General features: G+C 38.8%; 1 protein-coding gene across 1 annotated transcript in view; it reads right to left on the bottom strand.

The window, feature by feature from the left end:
* Nucleotides 1-24,185: 24,185 nt before the first annotated feature.
* The window catches only part of timp2a (TIMP metallopeptidase inhibitor 2a), a 69,397-nt gene continuing 66,082 nt past the window's right edge, over nt 24,186-27,500 (bottom strand). Inside the window, exon 5 of the mRNA XM_061931762.2 lies at nt 24,186-26,507. Within this exon, the coding sequence (XP_061787746.1) occupies nt 26,310-26,507 (198 nt within the window). The 3' untranslated portion in view covers nt 24,186-26,309. The remainder of the gene's footprint in view (nt 26,508-27,500) is intronic.

The raw sequence follows: 27,500 nt of genomic DNA on the forward strand, positions 1-27,500 counted from the left end.
ACGCTAGGTAATTACAGTACTCCCACCTACATTCCTCTGGGACATTTGTATTATATATTTTAAGCAGGTGTTTTTTGTTTACATTGTTATTGCCTTCTGGTTAGCTAATGTTTGCCCTGCAGGTAATAGTCACTTTTCCACCCCTTTATATATTCGGTATAGTTGTAAGTTAAAAAAAAAAGGTCAAAGACAAAGCTATTCGGTTTCTTGTGAGTATATACACTTCACTGCCGATGTGGGGGGGCGCCACCTAAAATCTTGCCTAGGGCGCTAGATTGGTTAGGGCCGGGCCTGTCGTACCGAGACGTTTTTCAGCAGGATATTTCGCGCAAAATTTAAAATTGCACTTTAGTAAGCTAACCCAGCCGTATTGGCATGTGTTGCAATGTTAAGATTTCATCATTGATGTATAAACTATCAGACTGCGTGGTCGGTAGTAGTGAGTTTCAGTAGGCCTTTTAAAAAAGCAAGCATAGCGCCACTATCCTCTAGTGGCCACTAGAGGGCGCCAAAACTCAACCAGATCGCTTTTTCCACTAGCACAATAGTGTTGAAAGTTGAACGAAAACGGAGCAGTTTGTACTTTATGAGCCCAAAGTTACGTGCAGGATTTTTACACACGGATGCGAAATCACAAGATAAATAGTGTTTGTGCGTTTAAAGGGCGTAACGCCGAGGCCCAAAGTCCAGAGCAGATGTTTTAGGTCAGTTTGAGGAGCCTCAGGGGGATTTGGCACACAAACACACCCTGGCTCAAAACAAAAACGTGCGAAAATGAAGTAAAATCCCTCTCTAGACTGCAGGATTGAGAGTGCTGCGATCTCGGCCTCGGGAGTTATTTTAATGGGCACGGGAGACAAAACCTGGTCTGGGCTCGGACTGCACATTTTTCGAATGTTTTCCAACTGGAGTCAAGTGTGGGCCGAGTCCATTTAGGTGTCATTTGTTGGCCAAATGCTTCTTTTTTTAATTTTTTTTAAAATAAACATACATTTATAATTTACACACAATGAAAGAAAACAAAAGCAAATACAGATAGAGTATTACATATAATAAATAATAATATTAAAAAAATATGACCCCCCCCCCCCAAAAAAAGACAAAAAGGGCTACCTACTCACTTTAATGGCCAAATGCTTCTTCTTCGACGGTCAACAACCTCAGTAGGAATGTTTAATGAGCTTATGTCTTAAAAGTAACATTTTAATGTTTATATGAAGCTATAAGCTAATGCTGGCAAAGTAAGACCGGATGTTTTGGTCGGATCTTACGGGGTCCACTGTGACGTTCACTACGCCAACTAGCGGCGGGGAGGCTTATAACACAAATACGCGCACCTCAAGCAAAGTAAATGACAGTTATACGTCACCTTTTCACTTGCTTAACCCAATATAGTGTAACAGGGTCAATTATGTCATGTAAATATAATGTATTTCATAACGTTTCAAACTCGGACATGGGAGGAGTTCGGGGAAGCCATGGAAAACGACTTCCGGACGGCTTCGAAGCGATTCTGGACCACCATCCGCCGCCTCAGGAAGGGGAAGCAGTGCACTACCAACACCGTGTATGGTGAGGATGGTGTTCTGCTGACCTCGACTGCGGAAGTTGTGGATCGGTGGAGGGAATACTTCGAAGACCTCCTCAATACCACCAACACGTCTTCCTATGAGGAAGCAGTGCCTGGGGAATCTGTGGTGGGCTCTCCTATTTCTGGGGCTGAGGTTGCTGAGGTAGTTAAAAAGCTCCTCGGTGGCAAGGCCCCGAGGGTGGATGAGATCCGCCCGGAGTTCCTTAAGGCTCTGGATGCTGTGGGGCTGTCTTGGTTGACAAGACTCTGCAGCATCGCGTGGACATCGGGGGCGGTACCTCTGGATTGGCAGACCGGGGTGGTGGTTCCTCTCTTTAAAAAGGGGAACCGGAGGGTGTGTTCTAACTATCGTGGGATCACACTCCTCAGCCTTCCCGGTAAGGTCTATTCAGGTGTACTGGAGAGGAGGCTACGCCGGATAGTCGAACCTCGGATTCAGGAGGAACAGTGTGGTTTTCGTCCTGGTCGTGGAACTGTGGACCAGCTCTATACTCTCGGCAGGGTCCTTGAGGGTGCATGGGAGTTTGCCCAACCAGTCTACATGTGTTTTGTGGACTTGGAGAAGGCATTCGACCGTGTCCCTCGGGAAGTCCTGTGGGGAGTGCTCAGAGAGTATGGGGTTTCGGACTGTCTGATTGTGGCGGTCCGCTCCCTGTATGATCAGTGTCAGAGCTTGGTTCGCATTGCCGGCAGTAAGTCGGACACGTTTCCAGTGAGGGTTGGACTCCGCCAAGGCTGCCCTTTGTCACCGATTCTGTTCATAACTTTTATGGACAGAATTTCTAGGCGCAGTCAAGGCGTTGAGGGGATCTGGTTTGGTGGATGCAGGATTAGGTCTCTGCTTTTTGCAGATGATTTGGTCCTGATGGCTTCATCTGGCCAGGATCTTCAGCTCTCACTGGATCGGTTCGCAGCTGAGTGTGAAGCGACTGGGATGAGAATCAGCACCTCCAAGTCCGAGTCCATGGTTCTCGCCCGGAAAAGGGTGGAGTGCCATCTCCGGGTTGGGGAGGAGATCTTGCCCCAAGTGGAGGAGTTCAAGTACCTCGGAGTCTTGTTCACGAGTGAGGGAAGAGTGGATCGTGAGATCGACAGGCGGATCGGTGCGGCGTCTTCAGTAATGCGGACGCTGTATCGATCCGTGGGGGTGAAGAAGGAGCTGAGCCGGAAGGCAAAGCTCTCAATTTACCGGTCGATCTACGTTCCCATCCTCACCTATGGTCATGAGCTTTGGGTTATGACCGAAAGGACAAGATCACGGGTACAAGCGGCCGAAATGAGTTTCCTCCGCCGGGTGGCGGGGCTCTCCCTTAGAGATAGGGTGAGAAGCTCTGTCATCCGGGGGGAGCTCAAAGTAAAGCCGCTGCTCCTCCGCATCGAGAGGAGCCAGATGAGGTGGTTCGGGCATCTGGTCAGGATGCCACCCGAGCGCCTCCCTAAGGAGGTGTTTAGGGCATGTCCGACCGGTAGGAGGCCACGAGGAAGACCCAGGACACGTTGGGAAGACTATGTCTCCCGGCTGGCCTGGGAACGCCTCGTGATCCCCCGGGAGGAGCTGGACGAAGTGGCTGGGGAGAGGGAAGTCTGGGCTTCCCTGCTTAGGCTGCTGCCCCCGCGACCCGACCTCGGATAAGCGGAAGAAGATGGATGGATGGATGGATGGAAGGTCAATTATGTCGTGTAAATATAATGTATTTCATAATGTTGCATTGTTGTTATAATAACACAAAATGTGTACCGGTAAGTTACATGCTGGCAAGTAAGACCGGATGTTTTCGTCGGATTTTACGGGGTCCACTGTGACGTTCGCTACGCCAACTAGCGGCGGGGAGGCTCATAACACAAATATGCGCAACCTCAAGCAAAGTAAATGACAGCTATACGTCACCTTTTCACTTGTTGAACCCAATATAGTGTAACAAGGTCAATTATGTCATGTAAATATGATGTATTTCATAATGTTGCATTGTTGTTATAATTACACAAAATGTGTAAGTTACATGCTGGCAAGTAAGACCGGATGTTTTGGTCGGATTTTACGGGGTCCACTGTGACGTTCGCTACGCCAACTAGCGGCGGGGAGGCTTATAACACAAATACGCGCAACCTCAAGCAAAATAAATGACAGCTATACGTCACCTTTTCACTTGTTGAACCCAATATAGTGTAACAGGGTCAATTATGTCATATAAATATAATGTATTTCATAATGTTGTATTATTGCTATAATTACACACAAATGTGTAAGTTACATGCTGGCAAGTAAGACCGGATGTTTTTGTCGGATCTTACGGGGTCTACTGTGACGTTCGCTACGCCAACTAGCGGCGGGGAGGCTCATAACACAAATACGCGCAACCTCAAGCAAAGTAAATGACAGCTATACGTCACCTTTTCACTTGTTGAACCCAATATAGTGTAACAGGGTCAATTATGTCGTGTAAATATAATGTATTTCATAATGTTGTATTATTGCTATAATTACACAAAAATGTGTAATTTACATGCTGGCAAGTAAGACCGGATGTTTTGGTCGGATCTTACGGGGTCCACTGTGACGTTCACTACGCCAACTAGCGGCGGGGAGGCTTATAACACAAATACGCGCAACCTCAAGCAAAGTAAATGACAGCTATACGTCACCCTTTCACTTGTTTAACCCAATATAGTGTAACAAGGTCAATTATGTCATGTAAATATAATGTATTTCATAACGTTGCATTATTATTAAATTACACAAAATGTGTAAGTTACATGCTGGCAAGTGAGACCGGATGTTTTGGTCGGATCTTACGGGGTCCACTGTGACGTTCGCTACGCCAACTAGCGGCGGGGAGGCTTATAACACAAATACGCGCAACCTCAAGCAAAGTAAATGACAGCTAGCCTGTATGTCACCTTTTCACTTGTTTAACCCAATATAGTGTAACAAGGTAAATTATGTCATGTAAATATAATGTATTTCATAATGTTGCATTGTTGTTATAATTACACAAAAATGTGTAATTTACATGCTGGCAAGTGAGACCGGATGTTTTGGTCGGATCTTACGGGGTCCACTGTGACGTTCGCTACGCCAACTAGCGGCGGGGAGGCTTATAACACAAATACGCGCAACCTCAAGCAAAGTAAATGACAGCTAGCCTGTATGTCACCTTTTCACTTGTTTAACCCAATATAGTGTAACAAGGTAAATTATGTCATGTAAATATAATGTATTTCATAATGTTGCATTGTTGTTATAATTACACAAAAATGTGTAATTTACATGCTGGCAAGTAAGACCGGATGTTTTGGTCGGATCTTACGGGGTCCACTGTGACGTTCGCTACGCCAACTAGCGGCGGGGAGGCTCATAACACAAATATGCGCAACCTCAAGCAAAGTAAATGACAGCTATACGTCACCTTTTCACTTGTTGAACCCAATATAGTGTAACAAGGTCAATTATGTCATGTAAATATGATGTATTTCATAATGTTGCATTGTTGTTATAATTACACAAAATGTGTAAGTTACATGCTGGCAAGTAAGACCGGATGTTTTGGTCGGATTTTACGGGGTCCACTGTGACGTTCGCTACGCCAACTAGCGGCGGGGAGGCTTATAACACAAATACGCGCAACCTCAAGCAAAATAAATGACAGCTATACGTCACCTTTTCACTTGTTGAACCCAATATAGTGTAACAGGGTCAATTATGTCATATAAATATAATGTATTTCATAATGTTGTATTATTGCTATAATTACACACAAATGTGTAAGTTACATGCTGGCAAGTAAGACCGGATGTTTTTGTCGGATCTTACGGGGTCCACTGTGACGTTCGCTACGCCAACTAGCGGCGGGGAGGCTCATAACACAAATACGCGCAACCTCAAGCAAAGTAAATGACAGCTATACGTCACCTTTTCACTTGTTGAACCCAATATAGTGTAACAGGGTCAATTATGTCGTGTAAATATAATGTATTTCATAATGTTGTATTATTGCTATAATTACACAAAAATGTGTAATTTACATGCTGGCAAGTAAGACCGGATGTTTTGGTCGGATCTTACGGGGTCCACTGTGACGTTCACTACGCCAACTAGCGGCGGGGAGGCTTATAACACAAATACGCGCAACCTCAAGCAAAGTAAATGACAGCTATACGTCACCCTTTCACTTGTTTAACCCAATATAGTGTAACAAGGTCAATTATGTCATGTAAATATAATGTATTTCATAACGTTGCATTATTATTAAATTACACAAAATGTGTAAGTTACATGCTGGCAAGTGAGACCGGATGTTTTGGTCGGATCTTACGGGGTCCACTGTGACGTTCGCTACGCCAACTAGCGGCGGGGAGGCTTATAACACAAATACGCGCAACCTCAAGCAAAGTAAATGACAGCTAGCCTGTATGTCACCTTTTCACTTGTTTAACCCAATATAGTGTAACAAGGTAAATTATGTCATGTAAATATAATGTATTTCATAATGTTGCATTGTTGTTATAATTACACAAAAATGTGTAATTTACATGCTGGCAAGTAAGACCGGATGTTTTGGTCGGATCTTACGGGGTCCACTGTGACGTTCGCTACGCCAACTAGCGGCGGGGAGGCTTATAACACAAATACGCGCAACCTCAAGCAAAGTAAATGACAGCTAGCCTGTATGTCACCTTTTCACTTGTTTAACCCAATATAGTGTAACAAGGTAAATTATGTCATGTAAATATAATGTATTTCATAATGTTGCATTGTTGTTATAATTACACAAAAATGTGTAATTTACATGCTGGCAAGTGAGACCGGATGTTTTGGTCGGATCTTACGGGGTCCACTGTGACGTTCGCTACGCCAACTAGCGGCGGGGAGGCTCATAACACAAATACGCGCAAACTCAAGTAAGTAAATGACAGCTATACGGTCACCTTTTCACTTGTTGAACCCAATATAGTGTAACAAGGTCAATTATGTCATGTAAATATAATGTATTTCATAACGTTGCATTATTATTAAATTACACAAAATGTGTAAGTTACATGCTGGCAAGTAAGACCGGATGTTTTGGTCGGATCTTACGGGGTCCACTGTGACGTTCGCTACGCCAACTAGCGGCGGGGAGGCTCATAACACAAATACGCGCAAACTCAAGTAAGTAAATGACAGCTATACGGTCACCTTTTCACTTGTTGAACCCAATATAGTGTAACAAGGTCAATTATGTCATGTAAATATAATGTATTTCATAACGTTGCATTATTATTAAATTACACAAAATGTGTAAGTTACATGCTGGCAAGTAAGACCGGATGTTTTGGTCGGATCTTACGGGGTCCACTGTGACGTTCGCTACGCCAACTAGCGGCGGGGAGGCTCATAACACAAATACGCGCAATCTCAAGCAAGTAAATGACAGCTATACGGTCACCTTTTCACTTGTTGAACCCAATATAGTGTAACAGGGTCAATTATGTCATGTAAATATAATGTATTTCATAATGTTGCATTATTGCTATAATTACACAAAAATGTGTAATTTACATGCTGGCAAGTAAGACCGGATGTTTTAGTCGGATCTTACGGGGTCCACTGTGACGTTCACTACGCCAACTAGCGGCGGGGAGGCTTATAACACAAATACGCGCACCTCAAGCAAAGTAAATGACAGCTATACGTCACCTTTTCACTTGTTTAACCCAATATAGTGTAACAAGGTCAATTATGTCATGTAAATATAATGTATTTCATAATGTTGCATTGTTGTTATAATTACACAAAATGTGTAAGTTACATGCTGGCAAGTAAGACCGGATGTTTTGGTCGGATCTTACGGGGTCCACTGTGACGTTCGCTACGCCAACTAGCGGCGGGGAGGCTCATAACACAAATACGCGCAATCTCAAGCTAGTAAATGACAGCCATACCTTTTCACTCGTTTAACCCAATATAGTGTAACAGGGTCAATGATGTCACGTTAATATAATGTATTTTATTATATTGCATTGTTGTTATAATTTCACAAAATGTGTAAGTTACATGAAAATACCTGACGGTTGATGTTTTGACAATATGTGGAACCATTGTCTCCTTGTCCCTCCTATGGAAATAATTGTGACTATAGACATATTATAAATAGACGCAGCATTGGCTGCTGTGACGCGAGGAATTCGGCCGCCATCTTGAAGTGGTGACGAGGAGCCGGCGAGCAGCCTAAATTGACAGTTGATAGGTAGAAAACAAAGATGCCGGGCTGGTGTTCAGCGTTTTCCTGCTCAAATGAGCAGACTGTTGAAAATAGGAATCGGGGGATTACTTTTCACAAGTAAGATTCAACATTAACGTACTATTGGCTGTATTTTGTGAAAAGAATATTACCACAGAGTCGAGAAGGAGCAAAGATCTTCAATAGTACTGAAATCGTAGCCGCTAGCAAACAAGAGAATGACCATAATAGAATTGCTTGTCAATGAAATTAATTAATTTAAAAATGTCATACTTGAATAACATAAAGTTGAAATAAATGATGAAGATAAAGATTGTTATCATTACTATCATTTATTATTATCATTATTATTATTATCATTTAAGGGAAGAATGTAATACAAAATATCAACACAATGTGTCAAGACAGAATAAACGCTCTCCTGCTGCAGCAACAGAGATACAGTCTATAAGATATATAGATATCTAATGTATTCATACATTGTTTATGTAGGATATACGCATGTATATATAACCTAATCATATTGTTTCTTCAATTTAAAAATAGCTGACCGTTTTTTTCCCCCTTCTCTGGGATTATATTCCCAGTTTTGATCTCGGACGTCTGGTCACTTATAGCATATAAGAATATTCTATTACTGTTAAGCAAACTATGAATAATAAAACACGCCAAAACACGTGTCCTTTATCATAGCTACACGTATGACAAAAAACCGCGTGAAAATAAGTGGTATTCAGTGAGGTAAAATGAATTAAATACGCTGACAGTTCATTGCTCCTGTCAAATGAATTGCACTGAGTGGAGCGGATCACCACTTCAAGATGGCGGCCCGGCGTCTCCTTAGCGCCAGTAGGTAGTAGCGCTCGATGCTGCGTCAAGATGTCTTTGAGTAAGACCGGATGTTTTGGTCGGATCTTACGGGGTCCACTGTGTATGTCATGTAAACATCATGTATTTTATAATGTTCCATTGTTGTTATAATTACACAAAATGCGTAAGTTACATGAAAATACCTGAAGGTTGGTGTTTTGTCAATATGTGGAACCATATTGACAACCATAATTGTTGTGACACCTGTCTCTTTATTGTGTCGGACACGCCTTTCTACTTCCCTTTTGTCCACGATATCAGCGGGAGAGGTAGGCGTCCATACGACGACAGAAAAGTGCATTTTATTGTTTCGATAAGAACTTAAAGTTCACTATTTCTTGTTCTGTATTATTATATTTGTGTATATTGACAACGTTTACTTCCTGTATTGTCAGGTATGGTTTTATTTCACTGTGTTGTCGTGTATAACTCATACTTGCCAACCCTCCCGAATTTTCCGGGAGACTCCCGAAATTCAGCGCCTCTTCCGAAATATTCTCCCGAAAATCTCCCGATTTTCAGCCGGACCTGAGTGAGAACAGCCTTTTTTCATGATGGGAGGACAACAGGGTGACAAGAACTAAATCATCCAGACTAGAGATAAAGTGTAGTATTATGTTTATTTAACCTAAAAATAAATATATTTATTAATTTAAAAAAACCAAAAACTAAACACATTTTTACTATATTTTGCTAAAAACATCAAAATTAATTGTATTTTTGTTTGTATTTTTTCGTGACTCCTTATTACATCCAGCCATATAATTATACATTAAAATAAACATATTTGAAATAATTGATTCTAAATTGTCATAATAATTCATTTAAAATGACCATATTTAATTATTAAAATAATTGCTTGTTTATCAACAACTTTAGCATTTTATTCATTACATTTTGAAACTGTCAGAAGCCAAGTTATGTTATATTCTTTAATATTTATTTATGCAAGTTTGAGGTATCAATTATCTAAACACAGTTTGTTTGCATATTTTCAGGATGTAGATATGTATATATATATATATATATATATATATATACATATATATATGTATGAAATACTTGACTTGGTGAATTCTAGCTGTCAATATACTCCTCCCCTCTTAACCACGCCCCCAACCACGCCCCGCCACGCCCCCACCCCCCACCTCCCGAAATCAGAGGTCTCAAGGTTGGCAAGTATGATATAACTTCCCTTTTGTCCACAATATCAACGGGAGATGCATTAACACAATTATATATGCACATTATTATTATTATTATTATTTAGCTGTAAAAATATGCTGTACATTATATGTGTTTAGGTCCCTTTTTTTTGGGAAAACTTATACCAAAAGTCACAATGTCCGATAGAATTAAAAAAAAAAAAGTTATGACAGACCACCTAAAAAAAAAACGGAATGGAATTTTACAGTGTTTTACTGAATGGGACACCCAAAATGTACATTAAAATAAAGAAAGTGGGATTTACAATATTAACTATGAACAATAAAACACTGAATATTAACATATGAACGTCGCTCCTCTTTTACTGCTCAGACCAGCTCCTCCAATCAAGCAAAACACAACAAACATGTAACAAACAGCGAAATATAACTGCAAAGTGTAAAATAAAGACCTACAATGTGATATATTATCACTTTTATGCAGAAATTTGTTGTAAAAGTGCTTATATTTCATTACCATGAATTGATTAACCTGGACCCCGACTTAAACAAGTTGAAAAACTTACCGGTATTCGGGTGTTACCATTTAGTGGTCAATTGTACGGAATATGTACCGTATTTTTTAGATTATAAGTCGCAGTTTTTTTTCATATTTTGTCACGGGGGTGCGACTTATGTGTGAAATTATTAACACATTACTGTAAAATATCAAATAATATTATTTATCTCATTCACGTAAGAGACTAGGCATATTTTAGCAATCGTCACACACACAAACGTCAACCAATAAAAATTTGGCGGGGGCGGGTCATGGCAGAAGTGCTTTGTGGAAAAAATAGATGCTACCTGCTACTACTTCCGAACCTATGAAAATTGATCATTTCAACATTGGCGGTAACTTATAAAAACTGAGAAGGCCTGAACAAAAATGGCACCGAAAAGGAAATCATATACCTACTCAGTGGCCTAGTGGTTAGAGTGTCTGCCCTGAGATGGGTAGGTTGTGAGTTCAAACCCCGGCCGAGTCATACCAAAGGCTATAAAAATGGGACCCATTACCTCCCTGCTTGGCACTCAGCATCAAGGGTTGGAATTGGGGGTTAAATCACCAAAAATGATTCCCGGGCGCGGCACCTCCCAGGGGGTGATCAAGGGGATGGGTCAAATGCAGAGGGCAAATTTCACCACACCTTGACAATTATTGGTACTTTAATTTGAATTTATATACTGCAGGTTACAAGCTGGAAGTAGTGAAATATGCAGCAGAAAACGGCAATCGAGCAGCAGCATCATATAACGTACACTTATTCAGTCTGTTGTTCACTATTCTTTATTTATTTTAAATTGCCTTTCAAATGTCTATTCTTGGTGTTGGCTTTTATCAAATAAATTTTCCCCAAAAATGTGACTTTTATGTTTTTTCCCTTCTTTATTATGCATTTTCGGCCGGTGCGACTTATACTCCGAAAAATACGGTAAGTGACTTATTTTTTACACTTTTAAGAGTGGGGCTTTTTTGGATTCCCAATAATTTTAGTAGGATTTTTTTGTGACTGTCATTCCTCAAAAAAATAACAATAAATTAAAATCAATGTTATGAATTATTGAACTATCTAGGCTCCAATTAATGCACATGAAATATTCCATTTTGAAACAAATAAATATTGCATAATTACTGTTTGCCATATAAAAAAACAAGGTTTTCTTTGACAAAAAAGGGCATAAAACAAAACAAATGGAAATAATAAAAAAGTCATTATCAACAGATCTGAAGTTGATCTAGAGACCCTAGTGTTGAAAGTTAAAAAAATAATAAAATAAGTGTGACTTGTTTTTTACACTTTTAGGAGTGGGGCTTTTTTGGATTCCAAATAATTTTAGTAGGGTTTTGTTTGACTGTCATTCCTCAAAAAATAATAAATTAAAATCAATGTTATGAATTATTGAACTATCTAGGCTTCAATTAATGCACATGAAATATTCCATTTTGAATAATTTAAAAAAATATTGCATATTTTGTGTGTTTGCCATATACAAAACAAGGTTTTTTTTTTGGACAAAAAGGGCATAAAACAAAAAAAAAAACTCCAAATGAAAATAATAAAAACTCATAATCAACAGATGTGAAGTTGATATAGAGACCCAAGTGTTGAAAGTAAAAAAATAAATACCATATTTTTCGGAGTATAAGTCGCACCGGCCAAAAATGCATAATAAAAAAGGAAAAAAAAACATATAAGTCGCATTTTTTGGGGAAATTTATTTGACAGAACCCAACACCAAGAATAGACATTTGAAAGGCAATTTAAAATTAAAGCTGCAAGCAGCATTGGTCGGGCCCGCGTATTTGGCAGGTGCTAGTCCTAACTGTCCCAATACTTTTGTCCAGTGATAGTCATAAGTGTCCCAATACTTTTGTCTACTTTTAGTCTGAAGTGTCCCAAGACTTTTGTCTAGTGTACCCAGGCCCGGCCCTAACCAATCTGGCGCCCTAGGCAAGATTTTAGGTGGCGCCCCCCCCACATCGGCAGTGAAGTGTATATACTCACAAGAACCCGAATAGCTTTGTCTTTGACCTTTTTTTTTTTACTTACAACCAGAGGTGGGTAGTAACGCGCCTACATTTACTCCGTTACATCTACTTGAGTAACTTTTGGGATAAATTGTACTTCTAAGAGTAGTTTTATTGCAACATACTTTTACTTTTACTTGAGTATATTTATAGAGAAGAAACGCTACTTTTACTCTGCTACTTTTATCTACATTCAGCTCGCTACTCGCTACTAATTTTTATCGATCTGTTAATGCACGCTTTGTTTGTTTTGGTCTGTCAGACAGACCTTCAAAGTGCCTGCCTTACTGGTGACGTTTCACTTCGTTCCACCAATCAGATGCAGTCACTGGTGACGTTGGACCAATCAAACAGAGCCAGGTGGTCACATGACCTGACTTAAACAAGTTGAAAAACTTATTGGGGTGTTACCATTTAGTGGTCAATTGTACGGAATATGTACTGTACTGTGCAATCTAATCATAAAAGTTCCAATCAATCAATCAAAAGTGTGAAGGAAAAAATATACTTTTTTTTATTTCAACCGTACATCCCGTCAAAAGCCTCAAGACTGACCGCACATGAGGACGTTCCTGTCTTCACAATAAAAGTGCCGCTCCATCGCGCCTGCGCTTTCAAAACAAGAGTCTCCGAAAGCCAGCGCAAACAAGCTAGCAAGCTACGGAGTTTGACGCCAATATATTTCTTGTAAAGTGTATAAAAACGAATATGGAAGCTGGACAAATAAGGTGCCAAAAACCAACCACTTTCATGTGGTATTAGACAGAAAGGAGGAACTCAGTGGCCTTGTGGTTAGAGTGTCCGCCCTGAGATCGGCAGGTTGTGAGTTCAAATCCCGGCCGAGTCATACCAAAGACTATAAAAATGGGACCCATTACCTCCCTGCTTGGCACTCAGCATCAAGGGTTGGAATTGGGGGTTAAATCACCAAAAATGATTCCCGGGCGCGGCCACCGCTGCTGCCCACTGCTCCCCTCACCTCCCAGGGGGTGATCAAGGGTGATGGGTCAAATGCAGAGAATAATCTCGCCACACCTAGTGTGTGTGTGTGACAATCATTGGTACTTTAACTTTAACTTTAACTTTTCTTCTCCTCCATTTGAAAACGTGGACGTTATCATCACTACTGTCTGATTACAATCAACGCAAGTCATCAGAATCAGGTAATACACCAACTTATATTCTAGTCTGCATGAAAGAAAGGAATCTATATGTTAAACATGCATGTATATTCATTAAAACACCTTTAACATGTAAACAAAAACAGCAAAATAAATACATATAAATTATATACTGTATATATCAATGTATATGTATATATATATATATATATATATATATATATATATATATATATATATATATATATATATATGTGTGTGTGTGTGTATGTTACTCATCAGTTACTCAGTACTTGAGTAGTTTTTTCACAACATACTTTTTACTTTTACTCAAGTAAATATTTGGGTGACTACTCCTTACTTTTACTTGAGTAATAAATCTCTAAAGTAACAGTACTCTTACTTGAGTACAATTTCTGGCTACTCTACCCACCTCTGCTTACAACTATACCTAATATATAAAGGGGTGGAAAAGTGACTATTACCTGCAGGGCAAACATTAGCTAACCAGAAGGCAATAACAATGTAAACAAAAACACCTGCTTAAAAGATCTAATACAAATGTCCCTGAGGAATGTAAGGTGGGAGTACTGTAATTACCTAACGTTACATTATTATTTTCCATAACAATTTAGCCCCCTCCACAATATTAACCCGACGTTAAAACAGAACTAGCTATTTATTGATTAGCAATTGCCGAATCACGTAACATTAGCTTAATGCTAAAAAGCCAGGTTACTATCACATTCTGTAACAGACAAATAATTTCATGTAGGCTACCTACCTGCTACCTCTGTCTTTTCTCGTTTCTCCTCCTCTTCTTTTCTCTTTTTTCTTCCCTGGGCACCTGACAGTTTTGGCCGTTTTGACATCTTGTGTTGATTTTTTGATGTGGTGACGTCCAAAAAGAGTCATGATACAGGAAGGGGGGAGGGGGGGGGACACTGCGGGGGGAAGGGGGGGGGGGGGGGGGGCGTAATGTTGTAACAAATAATATTTCTATTAAATAGGCTTTAATTTTCATTTTAATTAACGTGGGATTATTTTTTGTATTTAGAAATAATAGTACCAACTTTTTTTTTTTTTTTTCTCCAACATTTGTGGCACTGGCGTGGCGCCCCCTGATGGACGGCGCCCTTAGCATTTGCCTATACGGCCTATGCCACGGGCCGGCCCTGAGTGTACCTACCTTGTCTGCATTGTGTGGGCACGTTGGTGCTTCCTGCTTTTAAGCAGCCATCTTAAAAAAACAGCAGCGCAGCAGCATCAGCGCAGCGGGTCTTTGAAGGGTCATAAAATCAAAACCGGAGCAGTTCGAAAAAAAGCGCTTCTGTCATTGTAATCACAAGGGTTCAATCTCTCTCCTGTGTTAGTTTGAAGGCGAAACGACAGAGGAGTTCGTTTTTGAAGGAAGGTGACCGGTTTTTACAAAAAATTTGTTTTGAAGGGGGAATAGCAAACTTCCTGTTGATTTTTGCTGGGGGTTGTCAATTTATGAAATGTAGGTCTAAGTGAGACCTACATAGAGGTTTTTGTTTCCTGTCTCTCCGACCTTCCCAGTGGGAGTTACAGGCAGTTTTGTCATTTTTTTCTTCCGAGGAGCAGTTTTTTCTCCGTTTTATTAAAAAATTGCTCTAGAGCGCAATTTTGAGATTTGGGGTTAGGTTTTTTATTAGATCGCAATTTTTGCCAGTCCTGATGTGTGCGTTCAGTTTGGTGAGTTTTGAAGCGTGTTAAGGGGGTCAAATTACAGCTCAAAAAAGCAAAAGTGACTGTTTTTAGTACTTTTGTGTCTTAAAGGGGGAATTGCCAACTTCCTGTTGATTTTGGCCCGAGAATGTACCATTAATGAAATGTAGGTCTAAGTCAGACCTACATAGAGGTTTTTGTTTCATGTCTCTCCGACCTTCCTAGTGGGAGTTACAGGCAGTCTCGTTTTTTTTTTAGTTTTGGGGTTCGGTTTTTTAAAAAAAAGGCAATTTTCGCAGGTCCTGATGTGTGGATAAAATATGGTGAGTTTTGAAGCATGTTAAGTGGGTCAAATTACAGTTTATTGTGGGTGCGGAAGAATAATAAAGAATAAATAAAACCTTACAAATACAATAGGTCCTTATGTCCCACTGCATAGGGAGTCCTTATGCAATGGGCCATGCGGGCCCTAATAAATAAAGAATAGTGAATGTAGATTCCTAATTAAGCCTTTAGCTTGACGCTCCTCTACTTTCTCCTGCTCCGCTTGCTGCGGCAACAACAAACAAAACTCCAGACGCTCCTCTTCGTTTTGTATCGTTTACTTAATAATTCAAAAACGTAAAACAATAACGATGTGGGAACAAATGAATGGCAAAATAAAGAGAGTTTGTTACAGTAGGTGTTAGAAAAAGCAAGACTAAGAAAAAGTAAGAGTGAGAAAAAGTAAGAGTGAGGTCAAAAAACTGTGTGGCTCAATTCCCCCGCACCTGACTGCCATTACCCATAATGCACTGTGTCCAAAAACCCACCTACCACACAGATCCTTCCGCCATATATGCAATTTACACAGTTACGTCATCAAACTATTTAGACAAATGTAATAATTATTCTAAGCATGCAAATAAAGTAAATAGTCCCATTTTGGCTGAATAAACATAAAGCACCTTCCATAAAAATGTAAATTAACTTAAACAGCATTTAGGCTCCTACATTACCGGCCCCTAATTGTTATCAATGTCCTTGAAACAATTACTTAAACATGTTAACTCAAATTCAAGGTGCCTAAATAATCTTAATACTTCTCAAAGAAGCTTGTAGTCCTTTGCCCCATTTCACTTGAGGTCTTTGCTTCGTCTCCATACTTTAATGATCTTCTGCTTCTTGAAGAAGACATAGCTTTGTAATAGGGCGACGAAGCTCGTTAGTCTTAGTTTTCACTTGAACTTGACGAACAAGTCCGTCTCCACCAGGAAAAGTCTCTAGAATTCTTCCAAGTGGCCAGGAATTTCTGGGTGAAGTATCGTCCACGATCAGCACCACGTCTCCAACACGAAAGTTTCTTCTAGGTGAAGACCATCGCTGACGTTCTTGAAGTTGCGCTAGGTATTCCTTACACCAGCGTTTCCAGAAGATATCCGCAAGGTATTGTACTTGTCTCCATCTGCGACTGGCATATTGGTCGCACGGATGAAACACTCCTGGAGGTAGCTCAGGTTTGACCTTCAGCAATAACAGATGGTTGGGTGTGAGAGCCTCCAAGTCGTTGAGGTCTGAAGATGTCTTTGTGATGGGTCTGCCGTTTATGACTGCTTCGGCTTCACAAAACAAGGTATAAAGACCCTCTTCATCCAAAACTTGTTCCTTTACGGTAACACTCAGTATTTTTCTCACTGAACGGATTAGCCGCTCCCAGCTTCCTCCATGGTGAGATCCTGCTGGTGGATTGAAATGCCACTGGATACCTCTTTGTAGCAAGTGTTCGTAAATCTTCTTGGTGTTCCATTCTTTGATTGATTTCCTCATTTCGCTGTCAGCTGACCGAAAGTTGGTTCCGTTGTCGGAATACATCTCTTTGACTTGTCCTCTTCTGGCGAGAAATCTTCTGATTGCATTAAGACATGCATCGGTGTCGAGTGAGGATGCGACTTCCAGATGTACGGCTCTTAAAGCAAGACACGTGAAGATGACGCCATACCTCTTTGCATGTCCTCTTCCCCTCTTCACTTGGAACGGACCAAAGTAGTCCACACCGACTCTTGTGAAAAGTGGATCGTCAGGTAGGACCCTGCATTTTGGTAGATCTGCCATGAGTTGCTTTATTACTGGAGCCAGAAAGCCCAAAGGATCAAAAATTGAACTTACCGGTACTATGGAAAGCAATCCTCTCCGAGTGTATGGTTTATCCTTGAGGTTGATCTTGAACTTGAATTGGTCTGATTCGGCACACCACTGGATGCCTAATGTTCTCTCCACTGGCAGGTAATCCTCATCCAAGTCCAGATCTTGAAAACCCTGTGCTTTTTCCTTTTCTGGGATCGAGTTAAGCAACTTCCTGTGTTGCTTGACCATTTTGTCAGCCGAAATCCTCCTTTTGCCAACATTTTTCTCAACTCGGCACACAGGGTAATGGCTGTATCTTCATCAGCAACTGACTTAAGACAGTCATCCACATAAAAATTATTGTTGACAGACCTTGCTGTTTCCTGTCCAAACTCGTCCGCAAAGTCTGTTGCACATTTTTGAAGTGCACGTTGCTCTGAAATTGCCTTGTTATTTGGCATAGCCAAAGGCTTCTTCTTCACTGGAAGGCAAACATTGTAGTGGCCATCTTTAATTACTGCAGTTTGAGACACCATACTGATAAACTGATGGTCGTCCTTGGACATCTCAATGTTTTCTTTTTGTCCAGCATCAGGAAAGTCGTGCTTGAACTGCAGCTGCCAAAGCTCCTCAAGCTTCACCACTGAGATTCTGTTTGCAGTAATTCCTGTCAATTTGTCCACTGCAGTTCTGTCACTTCCACCTCCGAGTGGTCCATTTACTGTCCAACCTAGCATCGTTCTCACAGCGTATGGTCCATTATCCACACTTTTAACCACTTGCAGTGGCTCCATCGCTTTGGGAACGTTTACTCCGATGAGTAATCCAATCTTGGCTTTAATATTAGGTATTCTCACCTCCTTTAGGTGTGGCCACCTATCAATATCCTCTTGTCGGGGAATATTGTCCTTAGAGACAGGAATGTCTTTCTGTGTATAAACTTCCTTTAGTTCCACAAACTCTTTTCCATCCAAGCTGCTGATTTCCAAGCCAGTCACGATGCTTGTGTTCACGACTGTGTCGTTTCCCATTGTTCGCAGCGAGATGCTTACTTTGCGTCCACTCACATTCAGTTGCTTTATCAGTGACTCTGTGGCAAAAGTAGCTGAACTACCTGGGTCCAGGAAGGCATACGTGATCACTGTCTTGGTTCCTTTTTGTGCCTTTATGTAAACGGGAAGGATCGAAAGAACACAATCTTCTCTACCGGCCCCAGTGAAACCACAGGTTTCAGTTGTTTGTACAAGGGCACTTGATATTGTTTGCTGTTCAAAATTGTCCTTTGTGATTTCTTCTCTGGAGTCTTTATGACCAATGTGTAATGTGGGATGCTGTCTAGAGCATTCTTGACATTGAAGTTTTTGTTTGCAACTACTACTCATATGTCCATGCTTTAAACATGCAAAACATACTCCTTTGCTTCTCAAGAAGTCAATCTTGTCTTTGTGTAGCTTGCTCTTGAATTTCTTGCAAACTGTAAGGCTGTGTTGCTCTCCGTTACAATAAACACAAGGTTTTCCAATAAAGTCCACCGAAATTGTGCGTGTTTTTGTTATGATGTGGTTATCATTTTCTGTCTTGGGGGGCACAACGACTGTTGTAAACACCTTTTTTGGTTTGAGGGTTTCTACATATTGTGGTTTTATTTTCTGTCTCACAGAATCTTTCGTGTTCATGGTGGTTTCTTTTATGTTCCCATAAAGCGGATTCAAAAGATACTTGACTTGCCGGTTTACAAAGTCCACAAAATCCTTAAACTTAACTCTTGTCTTTGTTCTTTCTTGCAAGTCGCATGCAAACTTCCTCCAAGGTTCCCTGAGTTTATATGGAAGTTTGTTTGTCAGTGCCTTTATATTAGCTGTGTTGTCCAAGTCCTCCATATAGTTAATGTCTGTCATTGTGTTAGAGCAGCCTGTGAGGAATAATGCGAAGGACTGAAGGGCAACACCGTCTTCTGGCTTGATTGTTGGCCACTCCATGGCTTCTATTATGTAGGCTTCTGCTATCTTAAAGTCATCACCAAAAAACTCCTTTAACATTTGTTTTGCTTTAGTGTAGCCTGTTGATGATTCCATATGGATGCAGCTCTTAACCAACTCATGTGGTTGTCCACTTGTATACTGTAGCAAAAATTGAAGACGATCCCGATTGTCATTAGTGCGGCTTTCAATTCCATGTTCTATGGCCCCAATAAAGGATTTGTATTCCAGGGGGTCACCCTTGAATGTTGGAATGGAAAGATCTGGAAGTAGAGATGCCTTGTGACTCTTCACGAGATACTCTGTGACGTTGGCTTGCTGAGAAATTGCTTGGCAAAGCCCATCAAGTGTTAATGCCTGTTCTTTAATTTCAGTCTTTGGTGCAAATGTAGTCATTTGAATAGCTGTGGGGGGAGCATCATATTTAATGCTGTGTGTTGGTAAGGTGGGTGATGGTACTTGTGTGTTAGGACTAGTAAGTCTTCTACCATCCTTCTCGTCAGCTGTATTGATACCGTCTTCTTCTTGTGTTTTCTCGTAGTTTTGTAAGACCTCCATTTTAGCGTCACATTCAGCAAGTGCAGTTTGCATTGCATGCATTTCCTTTCGAGCTTTTATTGCAGCTTCTTCCTGTTCTATGGCCAGTTTTTCTTGTAAAGCTGCCGCCTTTGCTTTCAATGATGCACGCTCCATTTCCGCCTTTAATCTGACAGAAGAATATGAAGAACGTGAACTTCCGCTTCGTGATTCAGTTTTACTTTGACTTCTAGCGGTCCGCTTTGTTGATGTAGAGCGATTATCTGCAGGTGACACTTGTCTATTGCACTCTTCCGCTTGCTCAACACGCTTAAAAACATCTTTCATCCACTCCTCACATTTCCAGAAAAAGTCCTCCATCATTTTATGTTTTGGATTAAACCAGTTGTTTTGATCTTCCACAAACTCCTCCTCAGACATGAATTTCTGAACATCAGAATTAAGATCAGAAAATTCTTGCTGCAATCCACTAAAGTCCACACGAAGCTGATTTTTTACAGCGTCCACATTAGCATCCTCCTCCATTAAGTGCTCAATCTGCGTCATCAAGCAGGTCAATTGAGCCAGTGCGCTCCTGCATCTTTCTCGCCTTGTGCTCTTCTACAGCCTTCTCGGTCATTTTTACTGTCCTTTTTCCACTGTCTTGTGCATCCATAACAAGCCAATATTTCCACAACGAGTCAATAAAAAATGCCGATGTGCAGCAGCGTCGCACCCAGACGAGCTTCTCTCTCTCTCTCTCTTTCAAGCAGCGTGCACTCACGTACCTGCTCGCGTCCTCTTGCAGGCTTGTTCCTCTGTTCCTTTCCAGTCAGGTGGTTCCACGTTCCTCTTAATCCACAAAGAGCAAGTTTTTTGACTAAAATGTAGATTCCTAATTAAGCCTTTAGCTTGACGCTCCTCTACTTTCTCCTGCTCCGCTTGCTGCGGCAACAACAAACAAAACTCCAGACGCTCCTCTTCGTTTTGTATCGTTTACTTAATAATTCAAAAACGTAAAACAATAACGATGTGGGAACAAATGAATGGCAAAATAAAGAGAGTTTGTTACAGTAGGTGTTAGAAAAAGCAAGACTAAGAAAAAGTAAGAGTGAGGTCAAAAAACTGTGTGGCTCAATTCCCCCGCACCTGACTGCCATTACCCATAATGCACTGTGTCCAAAAACCCACCTACCACACAGATCCTTCCGCCATATATGCAATTTACACAGTTACGTCATCAAACTATTTAGACAAATGTAATAATTATTCTAAGCATGCAAATAAAGTAAATAGTCCCATTTTGGCTGAATAAACATAAAGCACCTTCCATAAAAATGTAAATTAACTTAAACAGCATTTAGGCTCCTACAGTGAACAACAGGCTGAATAAGTGTACGTTATATGAGGCATAAATAACCAACTGGTATGTTAACGTAACATATTATGGTAAGAGTCATTCAAATAACTATAACATATAGAACATGCTATACGTTTACCAAACAATCTGTCACTCCTAATCGCTAAATCCGATTATACGTCTAGTCTCTTACGTGAATGAGCTAAATAATATTATTTGATATTTTACGCTAATGTGTTAATAATTTCACACATAAGTCGCTACGGAGTATAAGTCGCACCCCCGGCCAAACTATGAAAAAAACTGCGACTTATAGTCCGAAAAATACGGTACCATTATAACACCCAAAAGCGCAGATTTCAACCATTGAAATACGTTCCATAGTTCAAGACTTGCGGTCATTTAAAAACAGCACTACACTTCATAACGGCGGCTACAGTTTTGGTGTTAAAGGTCGGATTGGAAATCTTAATGTGGCCCGCGGACCGTATTTTGCCCTTGTCTGTCCTCGCGTCATTGCTATGGTTGTCACCCGGCCACTACAACACAGCCACGTTGTGGAAATACTTCATCACATCCGGGTTAGTCCTAGAAGTTAAACCTGGGCCTTATGAGGAGTGATCTGCTTAAAGTTGGTCAACTTGACAGTCACAGCTACGACCGACAGCTGTGTTGTTAGCATTCTGTGTTAGCATAGCGTCGCCTGCCTTGTAGCTCACATTAAAACAGTGTTATTGATGGCTGAGCCGAATGTTCGATGCCACGTCCCGCTGTCGCCTATACTGACATCGCTCGTGTCAAAGTTTCACCAATGTGCAGATGTGTTATTGACGAGGCAGGAGTTAAAGATAAAAGTTGGTCAGCTTGATTGTCGGGGGCGAAGATTAGCCGCCATTTTGTTAGCATCGGTGAGTATCTTTGTCAATCGCCGCAGCGTAATAGAAAAAAACTATAAATATTATATCAAAACGTGCTTAAAAAGTGTTTTGTTTTTTTAGAAACCTGTGATGTAGTGAATCTGCAATATTTCTGTACTGTGAAGCGTAACGTTCTAACTTTAGCATTGTCGCCTGAAGCTAAACGCTCTTTTACGTTTGCATAAACTAGTGACAAAACGCAAGTGGCAGAACAGCACCCCCACCTGGTTGGAAAGAGGTAGGTGCAGTGCGGGATGTACACTAAAATATACTGTTTTTGTTTACTAATAATTTATTATTAATGCACTAAAGGGGTCAAATTATCGTCAGTATGGGATTATTTCCATTATTGATCGCACAGAAGGTGAAATCATCACAAAATGAGAATAGGTTGGATGAATCAGCGCAAAAAAAACAATTTACTGTAACATTTAAATATATAAAATGACAAAATAATGAAATGATCAGATTATTATATTTAAGTACGGTAATGGGAGCTGCAGGACATTACAAACTTACCCTTGTTCCGTTCTTTTTTGGACATGCATAATATTGTAGAGGAGAAGCTATTTTCCTATACATAATTATTTCAGTAGATATTAGAATTAAAAACAAATGTTCTTTAAAAAAATATATATATATATTTTAAATAAATGAACAGTAAAATATTTAAAAAGGAAACCAAATGAGTTCTGCTCTGTCAAAGAGGAAACAAAATATTTTAGAAAAACACGAATACACAATTTTTTATGCTCTATAAAATAATTTGTTTTATTATTTGAAGCAGATTTTCAAAGTAAAAACCTTTTTTTAAAACAAGTTTATTGGTAACTTCATTAGAAAACCAAACAAGCTTTGCTGTCATGTAAATAAGAATGTTTCGTTAAAATTTGTTATGTAATAATTTATATAATTATTCCATATATTTTTTTAATTAAAATAAACAAATGGCTTTCTTGACAAAAAATCTAATTAAATGAATAATGAATAAAAAAACTAAAACAAATTAGTTTTGCTTTGTAAAATAAATTTTAGGGGAAAAAAATAAAAATAAATATGTAACTGCTTTGCTGTCATGTAAATAGGAATGTTTCGTGAACATTTTTTATGTAATAATTTATATAATTCTTCCTTTTTATTTATTTATTTATTTATTAAAATAAACAAATGGCTTTGACAAAAAATAAAATTAAATGAATTAATAAAAAAAATTAGTTTTGCTTTGTAAAATATATTTTAAGGGGAGAAAAACCTAATACATGTGTAACTATGTAGTTCCTAATATAATGTATTTTTAATATCTTTAGGAAAACAAATTTTTATAAGAAATATATTTTAAAAAATTACTTAATTTTAAAACCAATTTTCTAAAATACATTTTTACGTAAATATTTCAGATACCGTAAAAAAAAAAAAGTTCTTTCTGACAAAATATATAAATAAAACAAAATAGACTGTTAGATATACAATTTAAACCAAATTAGTTTTGCATTAAAAAAAAATGTTTGAGAAAAAAACGAATAAAAATGTATCATGTAATACTAAATATAATAAATCTATTGTATCATTTAATACATGAAAAGAAAAAACATTTTCAAAGTAAATACATCTAAAAAAGAAGTTGAACAGTAAATGTACTCTACATTAAAATATAAAAATATTTTAAAAAAACAAGTCATGTTAAATATAAATCACCAGATTATTATATTACAGTATAAGCTTTGCTTCTTCCTGCTCCTTTTTAGACACATAAAATGTTATTTTTTAACATTTATATTACTATTTGTTTTGGTTTTTTACAAATGACAATATTGTGTCGGAAAATTATTTTTTTCTGTGACTTTTAGATATTTTTGGGTTGTTGTGTCCGAAACAAAGAAAAAAAAAAATTCTATTTTGGTCTGATGTTAACATTACTCATAGCGAGCAGCCAGATAACTAAAAAATAATGCTTTACTATTTATTAATGTATCATAAAGATAGCGCTTGGAAGTATAAAAAAATAAATAAAAATAAAATAAAAAAAAGACATCAAGGTGTGACTCCAAACCCCCCAAAAATGACCAAAAAAATAAAATGATCCTTTGAAAGTTTGTTTTTATTTGATAATACTGAATATTTTGGTCCTTTTGCCGGACTTACACAAAGCGACAAACACATGCACCAGTCATCGATTCACACGAGGTACTCCTTTCTCCCTCTTAACCCCCCAAAAAAGAATTATTCTCACTCTCACGGGACTCCAGCGCAAGAGGACCTTCTCGCCCGCTAAACACATTTTTGTTCTCCGAAAGACAATGACAGCCAAAACACAAAAAAAAAAAAAAACACAATAATGACACCGGGAAAGTTTAAATTATGCCTCTAATACTCCTTTATAGATATAAAAACATTGACTTGCCAATTTATCAGGAACACCTCGAACAAAAACCAACACGGTCGGATGAAAGTGTAATTCACCAACTTCACCACTAGTTGGAGCAACTAGACGTAGTTTGTAAATACTACGAGACCGTGTTGGTTTTCGAGGACCTTTCTGACATTTGGAAAGTGCCTGCATGCCGTTAGGTTAATGTTTAGCTAGCTGGAGTTTGCATAAAGCTGCGCCGCAAACATACTTTCTGAAGCTTTTGGGAAGGACTCGCGGGGGGAAAAAAAAGACGTCAAAACATGGAACAGGACGCGGCGGAAATGTGGCGAGTTGCGAAAAGGGTCGCTCGCGTGTACAATCCAAAGACACAGAAATAACGATAATAATCACCCTTTTATTTTTTGGTTGTTTTTTTACGCCTGGCATCAATATGAAGTGATTAGCATCAGTGTTTCGGCCTTTCTGTACGGGAACGCTTCCTTGAAAAGTGCAATTCTAGTTCTAACGCAGTAAATAATACAAAATAATACTGGTCAAGTCACAAAAAAAATTAAAAAAAGTGTATGCACTGCATGATTCCGATGTTTTATTACCTCACAGCCATGAATTATACGCGTGGAATTTAGCAGGAGAGACAAAATGAGGGTTTTTAAGCTCCCAAATGTGCAGGAATCTGCATCAGTGAGCCCAATATTGCAGTTTATTTAAAAAAACTAAACATGTGTCATAGTTAGAAATGATATAGGGGTGTCCGATACAACCTTTCACTTCCGATACCGATATTGACAGGACTTCAGCGGCTAATCAAGGAAAATTCGGCAAAAAGAACAACGTAGGTATTAAAAGCATATTTGTTACAGCGGCTAATCAAGTAAAATTTGCCAAAAATAATGTAGGTATTAAAAAGCACATTTGTTACTGGGTTTTTATTTGTAATATGCAATTATTTGATACTTACGTTGACAAACGTGCCGTTTTAGACCGCAATATTGCTCAGTTATTATTACGCATATCTAGCTTGTGTGCTATTGTGTGCTTAGCTGTTGGGTAGCTGCGAACCTATAGCCTACCATGTTTACTCTTTGCAAATGACTTGACTGACACACAAGACAAGACCAACCTTGTGTGCTGATTGGAAGCTAATAAACACGCATGTATCGGACATTTTAGATGTTGATACTTCTTTTTGTGCTGATGTTTGATATCGGACCGGGACACCCGCGGTATTTGATCACCATTACGTTCACATAATGCAGATATTTAGGTGGCGAACGACGGGGAAATTGCAGCTCTTTTACCTTAATTCATGGAAAATGAGAGCAAGCCAATATTGCGATGCACATCATAGACTGGTCCAGTGAGGTTTGTCACATGTTACTAAAATGACCACTAAATGAAATGAAAAGGAAGAAAAAAAAGAAAGAATGCTACAATCATTTCACAAGACAAAAAAAGGCAACTTGGAATTTGGGCTTTGGATAAAATTAATAATGAGGTCATCAATGATGGATGGGTGAGGACTTATAGAGCTTTTTTTTTTTTTTTTTTTTGAAGGAAGTGCTGTTGTCTCCTCCTGACGCCAGCCTCAGGAGGAAGTTACATCATCACTTGACCAGTCTACGTCCCATGATTGGTTTTTAAACACACAACTGACAACAACCTCCACAAACTACCCTCATTTTAGATTTTTTTTTTTTACCCCAAAAAGGACACAGAGGCAAGAGATTATTCTCACAACAGCACATTTTTCACCTCTAAATCAAAAAGTTGCCTGTTTTCCACGGGATTAGTTGACGTTCAGGCAGAAAAGAGGCTTCTTTTTTCTTTTCTTTTTTACGGGTCTTCGGCATCCAGAAACTCCTTTTTGGGTGGGGCCACGCCGCGGTACCAAGAGCAGGAGCCGTCGGCCCGCTTGACGCAGGCGTAGTGGTTGGCCTGGCGACCGTGGACCTGCTTCTCGATCATCAGGTCCGTCCACAGACACTCTTCAGGGGCCGAGATCTCGCAGGGCAGCGAAGGACAGCGCACGATCTGCAGACAGGTGACATTCATTTAATGACCATTTCGTTTTAATTAAATACAATAATAATTATTATTTAAAAAAAAAAATATATATATATATATATATTTATTTTATTATTATTTATTTCTATATTTATTTAAACAATATTTTAATAGTTGTTAAAAAGTGTTTAATGAGACTTACATGCCCAGCCTGCATGTTAACATGGATTTTTTTTTTTTTAAGATATTTAAAAATAATAATTATCTTAAGAATACCCCAACATTTTTGTGTACACGTGCTAATTAATGTGGTACATTTTATAATTTTTCTGTTTTATTTCATAGCATCAAAAAAAAAATTGAACAGTGCTCTCATGTCAAACATTAAATATCATTAAAAAAAATAAATACGTCTAATAAATGGAAAACAAAATATAGAAACTTTATTTTAAAATCAAATAAGCTTTGTTTTCATATAAACATATTTTTGGATGTTTTATACTTCATATATTTATTCCAGGAAATATAACATTTAAAAATATAATGTTCTTAAGAAAATATAAGTTTTGCTCAGTTAAATATACATTTTAGAAAAACAAACAAATAAAAAATGTGTATTATGTTATACTTTTTATAATAATTATACTAAAGTACTTCTGATTCTGATATATACATACACATATACACACACACATACAGTATATACATATACACATATATATATATATATATATATATATATATACACATATATACATCCATATATATACACATATATACACACACACACACACACACACACACCTTCTCAAAGTAAACCGAATGTTCATTAATAATTTGTTCATGAAATACTGTACTTTGTACATTTCAGCATTTATATTAAAAAAACAAATGTTCTTTATCGAAATATATATATTTTTTAAAATTAAATGAACAGTAAAACATAAAAATGACACCAAATTAGTTCTGCTTTGTCAAATATTTTAGGAAAAAAAAATTTTTTTCCCTATGCAATACTTT

Source organism: Nerophis lumbriciformis, linkage group LG39 (assembly GCF_033978685.3).
Source record: "Nerophis lumbriciformis linkage group LG39, RoL_Nlum_v2.1, whole genome shotgun sequence".
Lineage (NCBI taxonomy): Eukaryota > Metazoa > Chordata > Actinopteri > Syngnathiformes > Syngnathidae > Nerophis > Nerophis lumbriciformis.